We start from the raw sequence: 20,390 nt of genomic DNA, 5'->3' as shown, positions 1-20,390 counted from the left end.
AGATGTTATATCACATGCATTGGTATTGTTTATATTAAATAACAGAAGTTAGTCAATATACTCTAAAGAGTATTTTTTAAATAATATTTCATTTAAAATATATTGGATTAAGATTGAGTTAATTTCCATGGATTTATGTGTGTATGTATAAATAAATTATACTTTTAAATAAAAATTGGGGCATGTTATAAGGATGAAGATTTCTTGGTTGCCATAAAGGTGGCCTTAAGGACTCAAGGATATAGAAATATTTATAATTGCCAGATAATGTCTTTTATCTTCCAAGCTTCTGTGGTATTGATGTTGGAAGAAGAACATGCACAAGAGGACAGAGGGAAATTGTTTTTGAAGACCTAGTTTAAAATACTCCTACAAATTAAGAACTTGGATTTTTGACATATTAACCTTTTTTTGTTGTTGTGGTGGTGTCACAGAATTTTGTACCCAGAATTCATGATTTTTTCATTGGCTGGCCATATACTGGCTGTCAAGGCACTTAATGATTCTTTTGGTGTTTTATACTGAGCTTAAGACAAAGATCTTTGCTATCTGATGAGGATTCATTAGACCAGCACTGCCCAATTGAGGTATTATATAAACCACCTATATAATTTAAACTTTTCTAATAGACATATTAAAAGTAAAAAGAAATAGGTGAAATTCATTTTAGTAATATACATTATTTAATCCAATATGTTCAAAACATTTTTATTCAACATGTAAAATATATAAATTATTAATGACATATTTTACATTCTAATTTTGTATTGTGCTTTTAAATTACAGCATGTATTTTATACTTACAGCACATGTCAGTTTGAAATAACATGTTTCTAGTGCTCACTATCCACATGTGGCTACTGAAGACCACACCGTGTGGCCAGCAGATACCGTAGGCACAATGCACCCTTAGACTAAGAGGCAAGTGTTGAATTTGCTAAAATATTGAAGTTTTTCAACAGCAGAATTCTCTGGATAATAACCTTGTTTTCTTGGAAGACCAGAACTTTTCAACTTGCAGGGATGTTATTGTTTTCAAGAGACAAAATAAATATGTGGAGAGTAACTACCTGACATTAGTGTTTATTGATGCCTTTTGGTTTGGCATTGTGGTCACATTCATTCCCCTTGTTAATCCCGGTCATGAGTCTGAGAAAGAGAGGGTGGGGGATGCAGGCTCCATTTACTTTTGAGGAAGCAGGCTCATGGAGGACTCTACCTCCAGCTCTTGGAGCTCCAAACCTCTCCATCCAACCATAGGTTACAATCTGGGGTACAGTTACCAAATAATGAGCAAGCCCAGTCAGACAAAACGTGTCCTAGCAATTTGTTGCCATTTTTTTCCCCTTAAAGCATCTGTTTTGTGGGTGTCTGAAAGGGCTCAGGCTTGTCCCACATCTTTTTTTTTCTTCCCCTTTGTTTACTTGGATCCAGAATAAAATGGATCCAGCAAAGTCTCTTAATGCTTAGGAATGTTTTGACTTAGCCAAGGTGATGGTGGTGGTGGTGGTGGTGGTTGAAATCCTCAGGACTGTCACCATGACTCATCAAAGTCCAACAATTATCCCGCCCCAACACTGTGGGGTCCTTGTATATATACTCCACCATAGGTCTTTCACAGACCTCAGAAAGAGATTATTTCGAGCTGAGCTAGGTGAAGAAGCAAGTAATCTCCCTTACTTCGAAGCAACTCATTTATATGACAATCACTTTTGAAGGTGGCCCGTAACAGTAGAAATAACATCGGTACGGGATTCTTGGCTTTTGGTGGTTGTTGTTGAGGTTAAAATAACACCATTCACGTCAATGTATGTATAGGGTTGAATTTTTAGGCTAATTTTTATTAATTGGTAATATTGCCTTTGTATTTTCAATCAATCCACATGGAAAGCACACCCATCTATACTAATAAAAGGGTAATATGCCAATTAGACTGGGACACCTTTTGGGAGACCTTCTGGACTTCCTTCCGGACTTCTTTCCAGACAAAGCCACGGTGGTGCCCAGGCAGAGGCAGTTAGGGGCAATCAGGCCAGAAGGGGAGGGCAGTTTGGAGCAAGCAGGCTGGGGGGGTGGGGGGGGGAGGGGGGAAGAGCTCGGACAGTTGTTGTTGGTCAGGCTGCGGGGGCGGGAAGGCGGGGGAGAAGGCCGGCGGGCAGGTGAGTGGTTAGAAGCCAGTGGTCCCAGATTGGGAGAAGGTGCAGGCGGGGCTGAGGGACAACCCTCTCCCCCCCTCCCCCCCCACCACACACACGAATTTTGTGCACTGGGCCACTAGTTACATAATAAGCTCTAGAGATTTAAACAGCACTTAAAACAAGTTTCTAATATATTACTTTAAATCATTCTTCTCTTCCCCTTAATCCTTGTGTATGATGTTCCCCCACCCTCATTTTTTTAATTGCTGAAAACTGTAGCTGCTGGAGATTGGTATTCTAGAGTGAGTCCTCAACCTCATCACCTGGCGCAGGAGGTCTAGCTTGAGTGTCGTTTTATTATACAGGGATGGGAGTGTCGCAGGAAATCATCCCACAAGAGATGAAGTTTGTGAAACTAAAGCAAAGGGTGGCCAGTGCAGTGGAACCTTAGGTTATTTCCGGGCCTGAACAGAGAGGGCGCTCTTCCACAGACCTGTGCACAGCCGGACCCGGTGGTGGGACGAGCCCGGCGGGAGTACTCGGGGGGTGTCTCAGGCTCAGTGTAGCTGGAAAACCCCTAGGGTACCGGGCTACCAACAAATGCCCTGAGACCTGGACGGGTGGGCTTTCTGTAGCGAGCTGCAGAGCGGACCACCAGAAAGCAATCGCTGCAGGGCTTAAGTTCTCCTAAAGTCTCAGCAGGGCTTTCCCTCCTGTCCGGACTCCCACCTCCAAGTCCAGGGGGCTCCAGGCCACCCCACTTCCTTGCTTCCCCCTCCCTCCCCCACCAGCTCTGGGCGGTCTCTGCCAGCCCGCCCGCCCCGCAGCGCCAGGCCCCAGGCGGCTCCGAGGGCGCAGGGGGCGGAGGCGCGGCGGGGGCGGGCCCGGCACCTCCTCCCCGCACCTCCCCTCCCCCCCCCCCCCTACTCCCCTCCGCCCGGCCCGGGTCAGTGGCAGGAGCGCCGCGCACCGCCAGCCACGAGGGGCGAGCGATGGGGGAGGCCGCGGAGGGGTGCGCCCTCGCGGAGTAGAGCCAACCGCGCACTTGGGAAGGCGGCGGGGCTGCGCGTCCCTCCGGCGCCCCGGGAACTTCAAAGCGGCGGGCGCTGCCCGGGCGCCAGTCCGCTCCGCCCGGTGGCCATGACCCGCGCGCTGGGCGCCGCGCTCCGCCAGGCTGTGCTGCTGGCCGCGGCCGCCGCGCTCTCCGCAGGTACGGGGGCGCCCCCGCGGGGCGGCCGGGGGGGGGGGTCGGGGAGGGTCCGCGGGTAGAAGTGCCAGGTGCTGGGAGCAGACTGACCTTGCACGGGGCGGACTGGGAAGCGCCTGTTGGATCGAAGGGGCGCTGAGTTGGGCGCGGGCACCTGACGCCTGGCAGGCGTAGGGGCAGACAGGTGTGCTGGGGACGAAGCCACCGGGGGAGGGGAAACGCAACAGGGTCGTGGGGGGGGGGGCGGTTGGGTAGCGCGTGGGGTGTGTGTGTGGGGTTTGGGTAGTGCACTAGGTAGGTGACAGGTGGAGGGGCAGTTCGCAGAGGAGGGAGCGTGTGTTTCTGGGTGCGCGCAGCGCTGGGAGGTGAGTGGCACCACGAGTTCAACCCGCAGGTGCCAGGGGGACGCTCCGTGCTGAGCTCCCGCAGGGCCGAGCTGGGAGGTGGGGGGCTGCGGAGAGGTGGGGGCGATTCAGACCGAGTTTGAGGAGGCCAGGGACACCTCCAAAGCCGCTGCTGCCAAGCTACGTAGGCGGGAGTGGGAGCTTCAATCTGCGTGGTTTGCAACACACATTGCTTTCGAGGTATGATCTTTACCAAGAGTTACAGGGGAGAAAAAAAAATATCTGGCAAGCGTCCCGGCGTTTATAACAGGTCTGTTTCTTGATAGGCTAAGTAACCCCAGCTAGAAACCAAACTATTTCTTTAAAAGGTTTACTAGAAACGGGCACACGCGTCTTTGGTATGATAAAATCGTAGTGTGCTGAGATAAAAAAAACCGCATTTATAATTCAGAAACTATTTTGGTTATAACATTATCCTGGGTTAAGGAGACTAAGAGCAAAGGATTCCTTGCTAACTCATTCTTGAAACATTTCAATCAGACATTTAAGACATTTGCACATAAACACCTGTTGTGTTTCTGTAGAACTGCACTTTGCCTGGAGCTGACTTTGATGCATTGTTGTTTTCCCAGATGACAATGTGTTTTGACGTGAATAGCGATGCTCTAGGGTGGGTGGTTTTCCTCTTAGTGACAATTCAGGAGAATGTTGTGAATAGTATGATTGCTGCATGTACAGATGTCAGTGCTTCAGATGGGCTGAGAGAATCACTACATGCATTTAAGTGAAAATTTGATTATTGGGAGGGATGAATTAGGAAAGCAGTTACCCAGAAGTTATCAGGAAAATGATGAGAGAAAGTGAAATATTTTCCATCAGAGGCAGTAAATTCATCAGTAGGAAAAAAAAAAAACACTGACTGTGGAGTCTTTATAAGAAATGGGTGGGAACTCTGTAACTTGGAAGGAATATTCAAAATACTGATAGAATTTACCAAAAAAAAAAAAAAATAGTCTTCCAGATATTTTGACTAGACACCTGTGAAATTGCCTCCGCAGGCTGTCCATTCAGCTTTATTTATTTAGGGGAGCTAATAGCTTAGCTGAAGAGATTTAAGAAAGACTCAATTATCTTTTTATGTCGCTTGAAAGGTTTGTTTTATTCTATGACAGAATCTTTTAGAAAGTTTCAGGGACCCTGGGTATAGCAGCATGGCAAAACAAGCTCTGTTACGTTCTGGAAACTTTTGACATTGAAATGTACAAAATAGAAAAAAAGAAAAAGAATATCCATTCAAATTTGATTGTTTCCTCAAAGCCTGAAGGCTAAGAAAAATGCCTGATGTGGAGATAATGTGTCACTATAGTAGAAAAGTGCTTACCAAACTTGAATTTTACAATGAACTTTTTAATTATTTTTAAATCTCTTAAAGAAACTTTATCCTTCATTGTATCCCACAGAAATGTGTACAAATCTTTCATTATTTGGTCAGAGGTTCAAGGTTATTTATTTACTTATTTATTTGTTATTGTTGTTAATCCTCACCCGAGGGTATTTTTCCATTGATTTTTAGGGAGAGGGGAAGAGAGAGGGAGAGACAGAGAAACATCAATGTGAGGGAAACACATGGATTGGTTACCTCCTGCAGGAGCCCTCACTAGGGCTTGGGGGGAGGGGAGGTAGAGGAGCGTGCAATCAAGGTATGTGCCCTTGACTGGAATCAAACTTGGGACCCTTTGGTCCACAGGACGACACTGCTGAGCCTAACCGGCTAGGGCTTATTTATTTATTTACCCTTCTAAGTTGTTTTTTTTTTCATGTGGTTACCTGGTCACCTTTACAAATTACATTGTTAATGGTATTGGCCATTTTTGAAAATGTACGTGCCATTATTGGCATGTTATATGAGAAGCTGCTATTGACAAGGTGATATAGCAAAACTGCATGACAGAAAACACCACCTTCCAGTTTGGCTCTGCTGAGCACCAGACGTAGGACCTTAAATATCTAAGGACATTGATAAACCAATAAAACGCTTTTTGCTTTAGCTGTTCTTCGCAGCAGCTCTGTCACCTCAGATCTGTCATGCATCAACAGCATAATAGAAACTATTGCTCCTGGATGAGAATATCAGTGGGTACTCACTGATGAGAATTTAGAGAAAATATTTATTGGTCCGGATTGGCTAAAAACGAGGCTCCTCTGCGTTCCTCTAATTATCTAGTTACTGGGTTTCTTCTGACATGACCTCCCAACAGTTATCCTAGGTACTAAACAAAGAATTGGCAGAAAATATCTCAAATTAAAGTTGTGCTTTGGATATTACATAGATTCACACATTCTCCACTAATTTTATGGAATTCCTTGGTCTTCTGGTTGGGAAAGCATTACTAAACTGAAAACTGTTCCATTTAATAACCAGGATGGAGGTTAAACAACAGATAATTTTTGAGTACATGTATGTTCCAAATGTTACACGGGACATACATATATTCAAAATTAATTGCTGTTTAATTCTGCTTTACTTGGTGTTCTGTACTTTTATATGGCAATCCAACATTAAAGAAATATTGTGGTGAGATGACTAGCTTCTGAGTAGCATAGTATAGTGGTCTTTCAGATAGTGAGATTCTTACCACACACACCACCACCACCCCCTACACACCCACACACACACCCCTCACTACCACCAACAGCTATCCCTTCCCACTATACCCTTTAAGCTTTGCTGGATGTGAAAGTGAACACCTTGGATTGACTGAGTATATAAATGCTAAAGGTATTGTCACCTTTGCCCTTCTTTAAGCACAATCATTTGTTGGTTGATGGACACAAATGTGGCAAGAGGCTCTCTGTTTCCAAGGAACAAACATTTCTAGCCCAGAAGAAACTCTGTGCAGAAGTCCTTGGGGGCAGATTTCTTCACTGACGATAATGCTTCAACCCGTTTTCTAGCCTCAGATGTACAAAGTGTAAAACAGAGAGTCCCCTGATTCACTATAATCATAGAAAATAAAGGATTTGTGGTATGAGAGGAAGAATTTTGACCCAAGCAATGGAAGAATAGACCCTTATGTGGGTTGAGGCCTACTGCAAGAGAATCAGGTCTGGAGACAAGAGAACAGTGCAGATTTGAAGCCCAGTTTTGGTTATGTTGCATTTAAAATGCTTATTAGACATTGAAGTAGAGATATCAAGTAAATAATTGGTTTTATGCACCTAAAGTTAAGGTTATAAAACTGGTCAGAAGATTAAAAAAAAATGGAGCTAAGGGCACTTATAGATAATTTTAAAAGATACATTAAATAGAGTCACAGGTCTAGCAATCACAGAACATCCAGTTAAATTGAATTTCGGATAAACAACAGATAATTTTTGAGTACATGTATGTTCCAAATGTTACACGGGACATACATATATTCAAAATTAATTGCTGTTTAATTCTGCTTTACTTGGTGTTCTGTACTTTTATATGGCAATCCAACATTAAAGAAATATTGTGGTGAGATGACTAGCTTCTGAGTAGCATAGTATAGTATAGAGTAGTATAGTCCTATTTTCTAGTCGTTATCTCTTAAAACTTGTGTTCTAGTTCTGCTACTGCCCCATAAGCATCTCTGAATGGGTCACTGCCAGCTCTTTGTACTATCTCCACTGCTTCTGAGTCAGCCTTTCATGAGTAGCTTATTAGGAAAGGATGAGTGAAAAAGATAAGATTAACTCTATAGACTCCCTGCAAATGATGGTTAGTGAAAGCAGTTGGTTTTGCCCAAATTTATTGTCTCTTGAGTGTGATTGTTATTTTCAAATGCATTTTAAGAATACTTTTCTTTTGAATAAACATTTATGTTTTTCTTATAGAGGAACTGAGATCCAGTTTGTTGACATTCTTTAGGCAGTGCTTGCATCACTTACTGTAAATAAGAGAAGGTTAAGAAGAGAGGTGAATGGATAGAATAGGGCTAGAAAAGGCTTGAGCCCCACAGGACCTGATAATCAGACACAGTTCGAGGTTTAAGAGCCTGTTCCTAAGAAAGCGGTTGCAAGCCCTTTGGGAGAGGGGCAGGGACATTTAAATGTCAGCCAGAGGCTGTTTAGCTCCTGCTGTAGCTCTGTTTTAAGCTGCTACCAAATGACTTGCATTGGCTTTATTTTGCGATTTGTAAGGGAAAGTGTTCTATGAATGAATAACTATAGGCCTGGGTCATTACAAATCTCAAACATATTTATATGTTTAAATATAAAGGGTTTGTTTTAATAAACATTTAAAATGAGAGCTAATTTTTAAGTACAAATAGAAATAAACGGGGGGGGGGGGAAGGGGGGGAAGGGGGGGAGGAATTCCAAGCACAAAGAATATACAAGGAATGTGCCATTCCTTATAATTTATATATGTGAGGTTTCTTCTGGATTTTCCATTGCTTTGGCCTTCTGTGTCTTAAATTTTTCCCAGCTGATATTCAAAATCTCAAGGTTTCTTCTTACATTGCTAACGAAATTTGGATAATATTAGGATATGTTCATAAGTGATATAGAAATGCTACTTTTGCTATGGGACCTAGGAATACCTAAATATGACTTTGGCTCAGTTGTTCCTCACCTCTAGTCTAGAAGAGGTTACTAGGGGATGCCTAGAAAAGGGAGGCAAAATAAGGCAAAGTAATTGTTTTGTTACCTGGTATTTTAATCCTAAATTGCATGGCAGAACTCTACTATACTCCCCTTTTATAAACTTTTTCAATTACTAAAGAGCCTAAGGATAGAGAAAGAAAGTGTGTGATAAATCAGAATCTAGAATCCTGACACTGATACAGTCAAAAAATCTATGCAGTGTGCCTGGCAAAATAAAGCCAGAGTGCCAGAGCACCGAACCTCTGCTTTAATACCTGACCTTAGACCACCCTCCATGTCAGCTCTGAAAAGAGTTCTGGGTGATAAACTCAAGGGTCAGTGAGAAAAGTCATGAGTCTGTGGAGAAAGGTGGTTGGGTCTCTTCTATGAGGAAGAAGGTCCTGTTATTCCCAACTTTCTATAAAAAGATGCAAAAGAAGGCATCATAATCATGAGTCCTGTGCTTTTTACATTCTTTGAAAGCTGTAATTGGATCCCTAAGGCATGTGGACCTCTTGGTTCCCTGGAATCTAAACAATACAAATCATTATTCCTCTCAATTGGGGATCCAATAAAAGTAAAAAGGAAGGATTAGAGAGATTCAAGATGGCAGCAGAGTAGGTGGAAGCTACAGGCACCTCCTTTCAGGATCAACCTGAAATTACAGCTAAGTTACAGAACAATCATACTGAATAACAAACTGAAGACTAGCTGAAGAGAAGTCTTATAGCCAAGGATTTACAGAAGAAGCCACATTGGGTCAAATTCCATTTTATTGTGCCAACATCTACACAGTAGGTTGCTTGCCATGGTAGGGGATGAGCCTCACAGTTAGTCAGCCTGAGGGTCTGACTAACATGAATGGGCCAGGAGCAATCAAGATTCAATTACAATAAGAGGACTCACATAACACACACAAGAAACATTCCTAAAGTATAGCACAGGTGATCAAGGAGACTAAACCACTGGAGCCCAGAGGACTACTACATAAATCCATCCCATGAAACTGGGAGTCATAGCAAATCTAATACATAGAAAGAAACCCAAAGATGTAGCCAAAATGGGGAGACAAAGCAGGCCCCAAATGAATAAGATAAATCTCTATAAAAAGAACTAAATGAAATAGAGGCGAGCAATTTATCTGAGTTCAAAGTAATGATTAAAAGAATGCTGAACAGAATGAAAAGACATAGAAACTATAGAAAAAGAGGACCAGACAGAAATGAAAAATACAATATATGAAATTAAGAAAACACTAGAAGGAATAAATAGGAGGTTGGATAAAGCAGAAGATTGGGTCAGTAGTTTGGAAGACAAGGTAGAAAAAAAAAAAAAACCCACCCAATCAAAGCAGAAAAAGAGATAATAATTTGAGAAAATGAGCATAGTTTAAGGTACCTTTGGGGCAACATGAAGTGTAACAATATCTGTATCATTGGGATACCAGATCTAGAAGAGAGAGAGCAAGGGATTGAGAACCTATTTGAAGAACTAATGACAAAGCTTCACTAATCTGGTGAAGAAAAAAGACATACGAATCCAAGGATCACAGATAGTCCCAAACAAGATGAACCCATAGAAGCCCAGGCCAAAACATATTATAATTAAAATGGCAAAGTTAATGATAAAGAAAGAATTTTAAAAGCTGTAAGAAAAAGAGTTAGTTACCTATAAGGAACCCTAGTAAAACTCTCAGCTGATTTCTCAGCAGAAACATTTAAGGCCAGAAGGCATTGGCATGAAATATTCAAAGTGACGGTAGCTAGAACCTACAACCAAGACCACTTTACCCAGCAAGGTTACCATTTAAAATTGAAAGAAAAATAAAGAGCTTCCTAGACAAGAAAAAGCTAAAGGAGTTCGTTACCACCAAATGAGTATTACAAGAAAAGTTAAAGGGCCTATTTTAATAATAATAAGAAGAGAAACAAAGTAGAGGAACATAGTTAAAAGAATAAAATGGCAATAAATACATACCTATCTGTAATTATTTTAAATATAAATGGCTTAAATACTCCAATTAAAAGACACAGGGCAGCTGAATGGATAAGAAAGCAAGACCCATATATATACTGTCTACAAGAGACCCACTTCGGAACAAAAGATACACACAGACTAAAAGGCATGGAGAAAGATATTTCATGCAAATACAAATTTAAAAAAAAGCTGGAATAGCGATATTATATCTGACTAAATAGACTTTAAAACAAAGGCTAAAGTAAAAGACAAAGAAGGATATTACATTAAGATTAAGGGAGGAATTCAACAAGAGGATAAAGTGAAATAAACCAGTCAGAGAAAGACAGGCATCACATGAACTCACTTATATGTGGAATCTAATAAACAAAATAAACATATGAACAAAAAAGATCCAGAGACATTGGAGTATGGAACAGACTGATGTATTTCAGAGGGAAGGTGGGGTGATAGAAAGACATTAGCCAATGAACTAATATGCACATATGCATAACCCATGGACAGATAATAGTGTGGGAAAGGCCTGGGTAGGGGATGATGGGAGTGGGGTGGAGGAGGTCAAAGGGGGAGAAGAGGGGACATCCATAATACTTTGAATAACTTAAAAAAAGGAAATAAAAAGGTTATAAACCTCAATATTTTTGCACCCAACATAGGAGTACTTATGGGCCAGGAGCAAATGTAAAATTTTGATGGACATAAAGGGAGAGATTGACAGTAATATAGTTATAATAGATTTTAACACCCCACTGACATCAATGGATATATCTTCCAGAGAGAAAATCAACCAGGAAACAGTGGCCTTAAATGACACACTATATAAGATAGATTTAATTTATATCTTCAGATCATTTTACCCCAAAACAGAAGAATATACATGATTTGCAAGTAGTAATGGAACATTTTCTAGGATAGACCACATCTTTATGATACAAAACAAGTTTCAACTTTAAGAAGACTGAAATCACGTCAAGCATCTTTTTTGACCATAATGGTATGAAACTAGAAATCAATAACAAGAAAAAAACGTAAAAAACACACAAAGCATGGAGGCTAATAATATTATTATATTATTATTATAAACAACGAATGGGTTAACTATAAGATCAGGAATGAATAAAAAAAAAATACCCTGAAACAATTGAAAATAAGAAAAAAAACAACCCAAAATTTATGAAACACAGTGAAAGCACTTCTAAGAGGGAAATTCATAGCATTACAGGCCTATTTCAAGGAACAAGAAAAATCTAAAGTAAACAACCTAACTTTACATTTAAAGGAACTTGAAAAAGAACAGCAAACTACACCTTTATAGTCAATATTTGACAAAGGAAGCAAAATTCTACAATGGGTTAAAGATATAGTCTATTCAATAAATAGTGTTAAGAAAAATGGAGAGATATGTGCCAAAAATGAAACTATACCACCTTCTTCCACCATACACAAAATAAACTCAAAATAGATTAAAGACTTAAATGATAGACTCAAAACTATTAATATTATAGAAGAAAAATATGAAGTATTCTTGGACATTTTTCATAGCAATGTTTTTTTCTGATATATCTCCTTGAGTAATGAAAGAAAAAAATAAACAAATGGACTTCATCAAACTACAAAGTTCTTGCACAGCAAAGAAAGCCATCAACAAAATGAAAAAAGACAATCCATTGAAAGAAGATATTTGCTGATACATTTGATAAGGGGTTAAAATCCAAAATTTATAAAGAACTTATAAAACTCATCACTAAAACAAACAATCCAGTTAAAAAAATGGGCAAAGGACCTGAATAGAGATTTCTTCCAAGAAGACATACATATGTCCAGTAAACATGAAAAAATGCTTAATGTCACTAATCATCAGAGAAATGCAAACTAAATTTGCAATGCAGTATCACTTCACACCTGTCAGATTGGCTATCATCAATAAATCATTAAGTGTTGGTGAGAATGTGGAGAAAAAGGAACCCTTCTGCAATGTTGGTGAGAATGCAGACTGGTGCAGCCACTGTGGAAAGCAGTATGGAGCTCTATCCAGAAATTAAAAATAAACTGCCTTGTTACCCAGCAATTCTACTTCTGGAAATATATCTAAACAAACCTGAAATATTAATTCAAAAGAATATATGAACCCCTATGTTCATTGCAGCATTATATACAATAGCCAAGATTTGGAAGCAGCCCAAGTGTTCATCAGTAGATGAGTGGATAAAAAAAGCTGTGGTACATTTACATAAAGAATACTACTTGTTAGTGAATAAGAGGGAAATCTTACCCTTTGCTGCAGCATGGATGGACCTAAGACATTAATCCCTCCATTGTCTCCGTCCATTGCCACTTAGAGTAAGACAAGTACATGATTTCACATATATGTGGAATCCAATAAACAAAATTAAGTAATAATCAAAATATAGACAAACTCATAGAGAGCAGGTTGACAGCTATTGGGGCCAGGTGAGGCTAGGTGTGTGTGTGTGTGACAATGGAAGGATTAATTAAAAAATTAAAAAACAAGAAAACTTATGGACATGTACAACAGTGTGGTGATTGGGGGAAATAGAGGTTTGGGGTAGGTGGAGTTGGGTATAGGAGGGGTAAATCGTGATGGATACTTTACTTAGAGTGGTGAACACACAATACAGAGTACAGATGATTTGTTGTGGAATTGTGCACCTGAAGCCTGTATGACTTTGTTAACCAGTGTCTCATCAATAAATTTAGTAAAACGGGGAGGGGGAAGAAGAAAAGCTAGCAAGAAGGTGGCTAGGAGTGTGAAATAGAGAAGGAATACTTTATCTCCATAGAAGCCAACACTGAGCTATTCTCAGGAGATGCTCCCTTGTCTTATCACATGGCTCTTGACTTCACCCATTTTGATTAGTCAACCAGGCTAACAAGGTTATGCACTGCCCTGATTCTTCCCTTTTTCTCCTCTGGACTAACTCTCTGTTCCTGTTCTCTTTTTCTTCTTTCTTTTTTTGTTTTTGTTTTTGTCTTATTGTTGTTATTGTAAGTATGTGAAGATACAGTTTCTTTGCAACTGTTTTAAATAAATCCCCTTAGGAATTCATGGGTGAATCATTTAGTATGACTCAAGAACTTGGCTTATTATTTTTTAAAACAATTTAAATGTGCCAGGGACTTAAGCATCACAAATTAGATCAATCTACTTTTTCATTAAACTTTTCACATCAAGAAAATTATTAGTATACTAATTAGTATACTTTCTAATTTTGAAAGTGAAACACATTTTCTCTTGATCTGTTTTACCATCCTTATCTCATGACAAGGTAAAATGACAAAGATAGATTCCATATCCCTGTATATTGATTAAGTTTCTTAGACATTTTTGTTCAAAGCCATAATTGCTTGAAATAAATACGCTGTGGTCAAAAACAGGAGTAGAAAACAACCTAATCCATCCAGAACTGGACTATGATCATTTCATCTTATTATTTGAAATTTATCTTTATTGTTGAAAGTATTATAGATGCCCCATTTTATCTTCCCATTGACCCCCTCTCCTCCCCTCTCACCCTGCCTCAGGTCTTCACTGCACTATTGTCTGTCCATAGTTATACACATATACATATCAGTTCTTTGGTTAATGATTATTTTAATATAAAATATTTAGTTTCATAAATGCATGCCTATCCAAGAGATATTAACTCAGAGGGTTATAATCCAGATTAACAACTTTAAAGGTTATTTTAAAACAGAACCACAATATATACTAAAGAGTATTAACTAATCGCATCTCTCAGTTTTATCTGATGACATTTTCCTGACCTGCTCCCTTAAAGGTGGGTGCTTTTTGTTGTCTTCATTCCCATTATTTCTTTTCAGAAGAGTAAAAAGCTAATCTGAACATTTGCCTGCTCTAATCACAGGGAGAGATTGTTCTTAGTCAACTTCTATTTACAATCTGTAGTCTGTATCTCCAGAAAATAGACAATACACTGTAAATCTGAAACACTGAATAAAGAATAATTATGTAATTAACAGGAGATTCCTCCCAGAATAATAAAATGCATAACTTAATGAAGATCTCTCCTTTTTTTTTTTTTTTTTTAACCTTCCTTTCCTATAGTTGTTCTTTAGCTGTATTAGCTATATTATATTAAAAGGCATTGCTTTTTTTGCACAGGGAAGAAAGTTGACTTTGTCAAACAAATAGACCTTTTTAAAAGGAGTAACTGTGCTAAATCAAGAGGAAAACTCTCCTTTAGAATTGCTTTTACTAAACTCTGCTTTTGATGTTGCCATTATCATAAATTTTTTCATAATATTTCTTTATTATATTTTTAATGTCTGTAGTATTTGTAGTGCTATCCCTTCTTATGTTCCTGCCATTGGGAATTTGAATTTTCTCTCTTATTATCTTGATCAGTTTAGCTGGAGGATTATCACTTTTATTGATTTCTTTCAAATAAGTAATGTTGGGATTTATTGGTTTTATTATTTTTTTAAAACTTGTTTTCTGCTCTTATATTTATTATTTCCTTCCCCTACTTACTTTGAATTTAATGTATTTTTTTAACCCAAGCTTCTAAAGTTGCTACCTTAGATTAAGAGTGGCAAAATTTTTTTAAAGGGTCACGTAGTACATATTGTAGGCTTGTGGGCCATACAGTCTATGTTGCAACTACTTAATTCTGCCATCCTAATAAAAGAGTAATATGCAAATTAACCATCACACCGTGACAAAATGGCAGTGCCCATAGCCACAAGATGGTGGCCCCCAGTCCTCTCAGCCATGCCAGAGTCCCCCAGTCTCAGTGAGGGCTGCCACTGAGAGCCGGCAGAGTAAGAAGCCTGGCAGAATGCTGCCCAGAGGCCCGACAGACCCTTCACAAAAAGCAAAAACAAATTCACTCCCCACAGTGCTTCCCCCTCCCAGTGGTGGTGGCCTGGGGTCTCAGCCTCAGATGAGTACACACCCCCATAGTGCGGTCCCCTAGTAGCAGTGCAGCCTGGGCTGGGATTACAGCTTGGGAGGAACACACACCCCCATGGCGCGGTCCCCTCACAGCGAAGGCAGCCTGGGGTCTCAATCACTGGGACACACCAGCCAGGCATATATGGAAAAATCTTAAATGTTCTTTTTAAAAAAAAAATATATATATATTATTGATCTTTTACAGAGAGGAAGGGAAAAGAATAGAGAGCTAGAAACATCTATGAGAGAGAAACATTGATTAGCTGCCTCCTGGACACTCCCCAGTGGGTATGTGCCCCCAACCAATGTAAATGCCCTTGACTGTAATAGAACCTGGGACCCTTGAGTATGCAGGTTGACACTCCATCCACTGAGCCAAACTACTTAGGGCTGTCCAATATGTTAAAGAAAAAAACTTATCTAATAAAGAGGGTATATGCAGGGGAGGGCATTTGGGGTGACTGGGTTGTCAGGGGAGGGCAGTTGGGGAGGATCAGGCCAGCAGGGGAGAAGTTAGGCATCAATCAGGCTGGCAGAGGAGTGGTTAGGGGGTGATCAGGCTGGGAGGCAGAAGCAGTTAGCGGCAACCAGGCAGGCAGGTGAGCAGTTGGGAGCCAGCATCCCGGATTGTGAAAGGGATGTCTGGATGCCTGTTTAGGCCTGATCCCTGTGGGATTAGTGGGACACCCCCCGAGCAGTCTTAGACTGGAGAAAGTGCAGATTGGGCTGAGGGACACTCCCCACCCCAGTGCACAAATTTTCATGCACCGGACCTCTAGTTGTAGTGTAAAAGCAGCCAGAGGTAATACAAAATTAAAGGTGTTTCTGTTTCAATAAAATTTTACTTATAAGTGGACCAGCCAATGAGCTGTAGTTTGCTGACTCTTTCTAAAATCATTTGTTTAAGACCTTTCTTCTTTTCTAATATAACCATTTAAAGCTCTGGATTTTCTTCTTGGTAACTGCTTTAGCCCATTCATAAGTGGTATTATGCCCTAACTGGTTTGGCTCAGTGGATAGATCGTTGGCCTGGGGACTGAAGGGTTCTAGGTGCAATTCCGGTCAAGGGCATGTATCTTGGTAGGGGGCACATCCCCAGTAGGGTGTGTTGCAGGAGGCAATTGATCAATGCTTCCCTTTCATCAATGTTTCTAACTCTATCCCTCTCCCTTCCTCTCTGTAAAAAAATCAATAATATATATATTTTTAAAAAATAAGTGGTGCTATGTTGTGTTTTCAACTTGAAGGTGGATCAATAGAAATTACCTTATAATTATGTAATTATACTATTATAAAATCATTACACTAAAGCGGGCACTGTCAAGAGGTAAAGAGGGAAGAGTGAAAAGAAGCTAGACAGAACATCCAAGAGGTCTGAGACAATATAAAGTGATATAACTATATGTAAATGCAATCCTAGATAGATGTAATAAGAATATTTTAAAAGGTACTGGTCAATATTTCTCCAAATACAATGAAAGATATCAACTTAGTGGAATAGAAATAGACTCATACATATATGATCAATTGTTTTTTTCTTTTTAAAAAGGAATAAAGACAATTTAATAAAGGATAGTCTTTTCACCAAATGATGCTGGAACAGGAAAAAAAAAAACCCTAAAAACATGCCTTGCATGTCTATAATTGTTAATTCAGAATGACTCATAGACAAAAAAATCTAGAAAACTATAAAAACTTTAATAAAAATATAGAAGAAAATCTTTTGATCTTGGGTTAAGAAACATTTTTTAGATGACAGTACCAAAAGCATATTCCATAAAAGTAAATACTGATGTTTTGGACTTCATAAAAATGGAAAGCTTCTATTTCTTGATAGATAATGTTAAGAGAATGAAAAGACAAGCCATTGGCAGGAAGACAGTATATGAAAAATACATATTAGATAAAGCACTGAATCAGAATATATAAAAGATTCTCATAACTCAATGAGAAAAACAAAGAACCCCAAAGAAGAATGCAAAGCAATAGGTATATGAAAAGATGCTTATCATTACTAATCATCAGACAAATGCAGATAAATAACCACAATGAGATATTACCTCATACCTGTATGGCTATTATCAATAAATCAATAAACAACACGTGTTGATGAGAATGTATAGAAAAGCGAACCCTTGTGCACTATTGGGAATGCAGATTGATGAAGCCACTATGCAACACAGTATGGAGTTTCCTAAAAAAATTAAAAATAGAAGTACTTTTTGATTCAGCAATTCCATTTCTGAATATATAGATCCACAGAAATATAACACACTAATTTGAAAATATATATGTTCGTAGATGCATTACATTTAAGAACCAGGCTATGGAAGCAACCCAAGTGTCCATCAATAGACAAGTGAATAAAAAAGATGTATATTTATCCAGTGGAATATTATTCAGCCTTAAAAATGAATGAAATTTCACCATTTACAACAACATGGATGGACCTGGAGAATAGTATGCTAAGTTAAATAAATCAGTCAGAGATAGACAAATAACATATGATTTCACATATGTAGAATCTAAAGAACAAAATGAACAAATAAAACAGAAATTGACTTATAGATACAGAGAACAAATCAAGGTTTGCCAGATGGGAGGGTGGTTGGGGGAATGGGTGAAAAGTGAACAGATTAAGAAATACAAATTGGTGGTTGCAAAATAGTCATGGGGATGTAAGGTGCAACATAGGAAATACAGTCGATAATACTGTAATTACTATGTATGGTGCCATAGAGGTAGTAGAATTATTGGGGGGATCACTTTGTAAATTATATAAATGTCTAAAAACTGTGCTGTACACCTGAAAATAATATTGAATATGAACTATAATTGGAAAACAATAGCACTGATAAAAAGGAGGAGGAGAATTGGGCAAAAGTTTTGAACAGATAAAGAAAATACATGAATGGAAAAAAACACCCAAAATGCTCACTATTATTAGGCATAAAGGAAATGCTTATTAAAACCACAGTGACATGCCACTGCACACCTATTTGAATGGCTAAAACAGAATGCAAATAATCCCCCAGCAACAAACAAGTAAACAAAAAACAAAGTTATAGTAACAATGCCAAGTGCTGACAGGAATGCTAAGTAATAGGAATTTTCATACATAACTGGTGGCCTGTAAAATGGTACAACCACTTTAGAAAACATAAATACACACTTTCTATCAAACCTAGAAATCCCACTTTTAGGTTTTTAATGAAGAGAAATTGAACTTGTTTCATATAAAATCTGTATATTAATATTTATTACAGGTTTATTTTTTTATTCTTTATTGATTAAGGTATCATATTTGTCCTCATCCCCTTATTCCCATCCCCCACTCCTCCCCACTCATGCTCCCATCTCCCTGTTGTCCTTGACCACTGGTTAGGCTCATATGTATGCACACAAGTCCTTTGGTTGATCTCTCCCTTTTATCCCCACCCTCCCTCTGAGGTCAACAGTCTGATCCATGCCTTCTTGCCTCTGGGTCTATTCTTGTTCATCAGTCTATGTTCATCATTTCCCCTAGATGAGTGAGATCATGTCCTACTGGAAATACACTTATAAGGACCAAAAATGAGACAAGCAATAATGGTTATGCTGAAAGGCAAACGAATCAGTCCATAGTGTGTTTCTTTCTGGGCCAATAGTTCTTATGAGACCCAATTTCAATGTCAAACAATATACACATAATGTTTATTCTTAATCTGCAAAGCCTTGGGAAAAGACCAAACATTCTTTAACTAGTGTATGGATTAACAAACTGTAGTACATTCATGCAATGAACTACTGATATGTGCAAAAACATGAATGAATCTCAAATACCTTAAGGCAATGATGGAAGCCAGAATCAACAGGCTGCATTCATTTCTCATTTTGGTAAAGGGAAACCTATGGAAACCAAAAACATCATTTCCTGCCCGGGGCTGGGGTGGCAGGAGGAGTTGTTTAAAAGAGTGTATGAGAAAATTTTGGGGAACAGGTGATTGAACTGCAGCTGTCAAATCTTATTAGACTATACACTGAAAAGGATGAATGTTATCATATGTAAATTATATTTCAACTAGAGGCCTGGTGCATGAAATTTGTGCACTTGGCGGTGTGTGTGTGTGTGTGTGTGTGTGTGTGTGTGTGTGTGTATGTGTGTTCCCTCAGTCTGGCCTGAGGCCTCTTGCAGTCCGGAGCCCTCGGGGGATGTCTGACTGACAGCAAGCTCACTTCTGCCCCTGCTGCTGCTCTCACCAGCCATGAGATGAGCCTGGCTTCTGGCTGAGTGGTGCTCCTCCTGTGAGAGCACACTGACCACCGGGGGACAGCTCCTGTGTTGACTGTCTGCTCCCTAGTGGTCAGTGCACATGATAGCGGACATTCTGCTGTCTGGTAGATTTGCATATTGCACTTTTATAATATAGGATAAACTTGACCTCCTCCCCAAATTGAAGTGCATGTGTGTGAACTAAGTCTTATATAATTCAGGAAGTCAGCAGATAATATTTCAAATTGGTTTAATTAATAACAGCAGTATATTTTTATGTCTTAAAATGAGGAAATGTCTTAAAGTCCTAAAGAACAACAACAAAAATAGTTAAAAGTGGGTGCTTCTAGGAAGTGAGACTTGTGTGTAGATGTGGGTCACTAGGCAGATGCTTTACATTGTCACTCTTTCTATACTATTCTTTTACCATGTGCATTTGTGATACTGATTAAACAACCAAATAGAAGTATTTTTTAAAATTACAAATATTTAATTTACTTTTGTTGTATAAGTTTTAGATAAGTAATTAAGCAAAATCTGTTTTGTGTATATAATCTTCAATCTGTAAAATGGCATCAAGTAGATAGAAATGAAACAAAGTAGAATATTAGACTGTGTTTTGTTCAATGGAGTGGCAGTTTCTTCTCCTAGCAAAGGAAATTACAACTGAGGGACATTATCCATACATAGCTAAAGCCCTTTGCAAATGCAGCATTACTCACCTGCTCTTTTAGGTTAAAGCATTTGGTTAAACTTGAAAGGTCATTTATCACCTCAAAGGGAGCACTTATGGGCTGTTTGGGCCCTTTTAGCTGGTTTACTATAGCATTAAGCTTGCTTATGGAGAGTTTTGCTTGCATCTGCAGTCTATACACGAGCTCATTAATGCATTAAGAAACCTCATTTTGCTGAGTCAGGTTAGAGG

The 20,390-nt window shown here is 39.2% G+C and overlaps 1 protein-coding gene across 1 annotated transcript in view; it reads left to right on the top strand.

The window, feature by feature from the left end:
• The first annotated feature begins 2,927 nt into the window (after positions 1 to 2,927).
• Positions 2,928 to 20,390, top strand: part of ACVR1C (activin A receptor type 1C) — an 83,943-nt gene continuing 66,480 nt past the window's right edge. Inside the window, exon 1 of the mRNA XM_084891469.1 lies at positions 2,928 to 3,348. Within this exon, the coding sequence (XP_084747595.1) occupies positions 3,279 to 3,348 (70 nt within the window). The 5' untranslated portion in view covers positions 2,928 to 3,278. The remainder of the gene's footprint in view (positions 3,349 to 20,390) is intronic.

This window comes from Pipistrellus hanaki (assembly GCF_964339955.1).
Source record: "Pipistrellus hanaki genome assembly, chromosome: 8".
NCBI classification, from domain to species: Eukaryota; Metazoa; Chordata; class Mammalia; order Chiroptera; family Vespertilionidae; genus Pipistrellus; species Pipistrellus hanaki.
The sequence above is the reverse complement of the archived record's forward strand: the minus strand, read 5'-3'. Positions and strand labels throughout refer to the sequence as shown.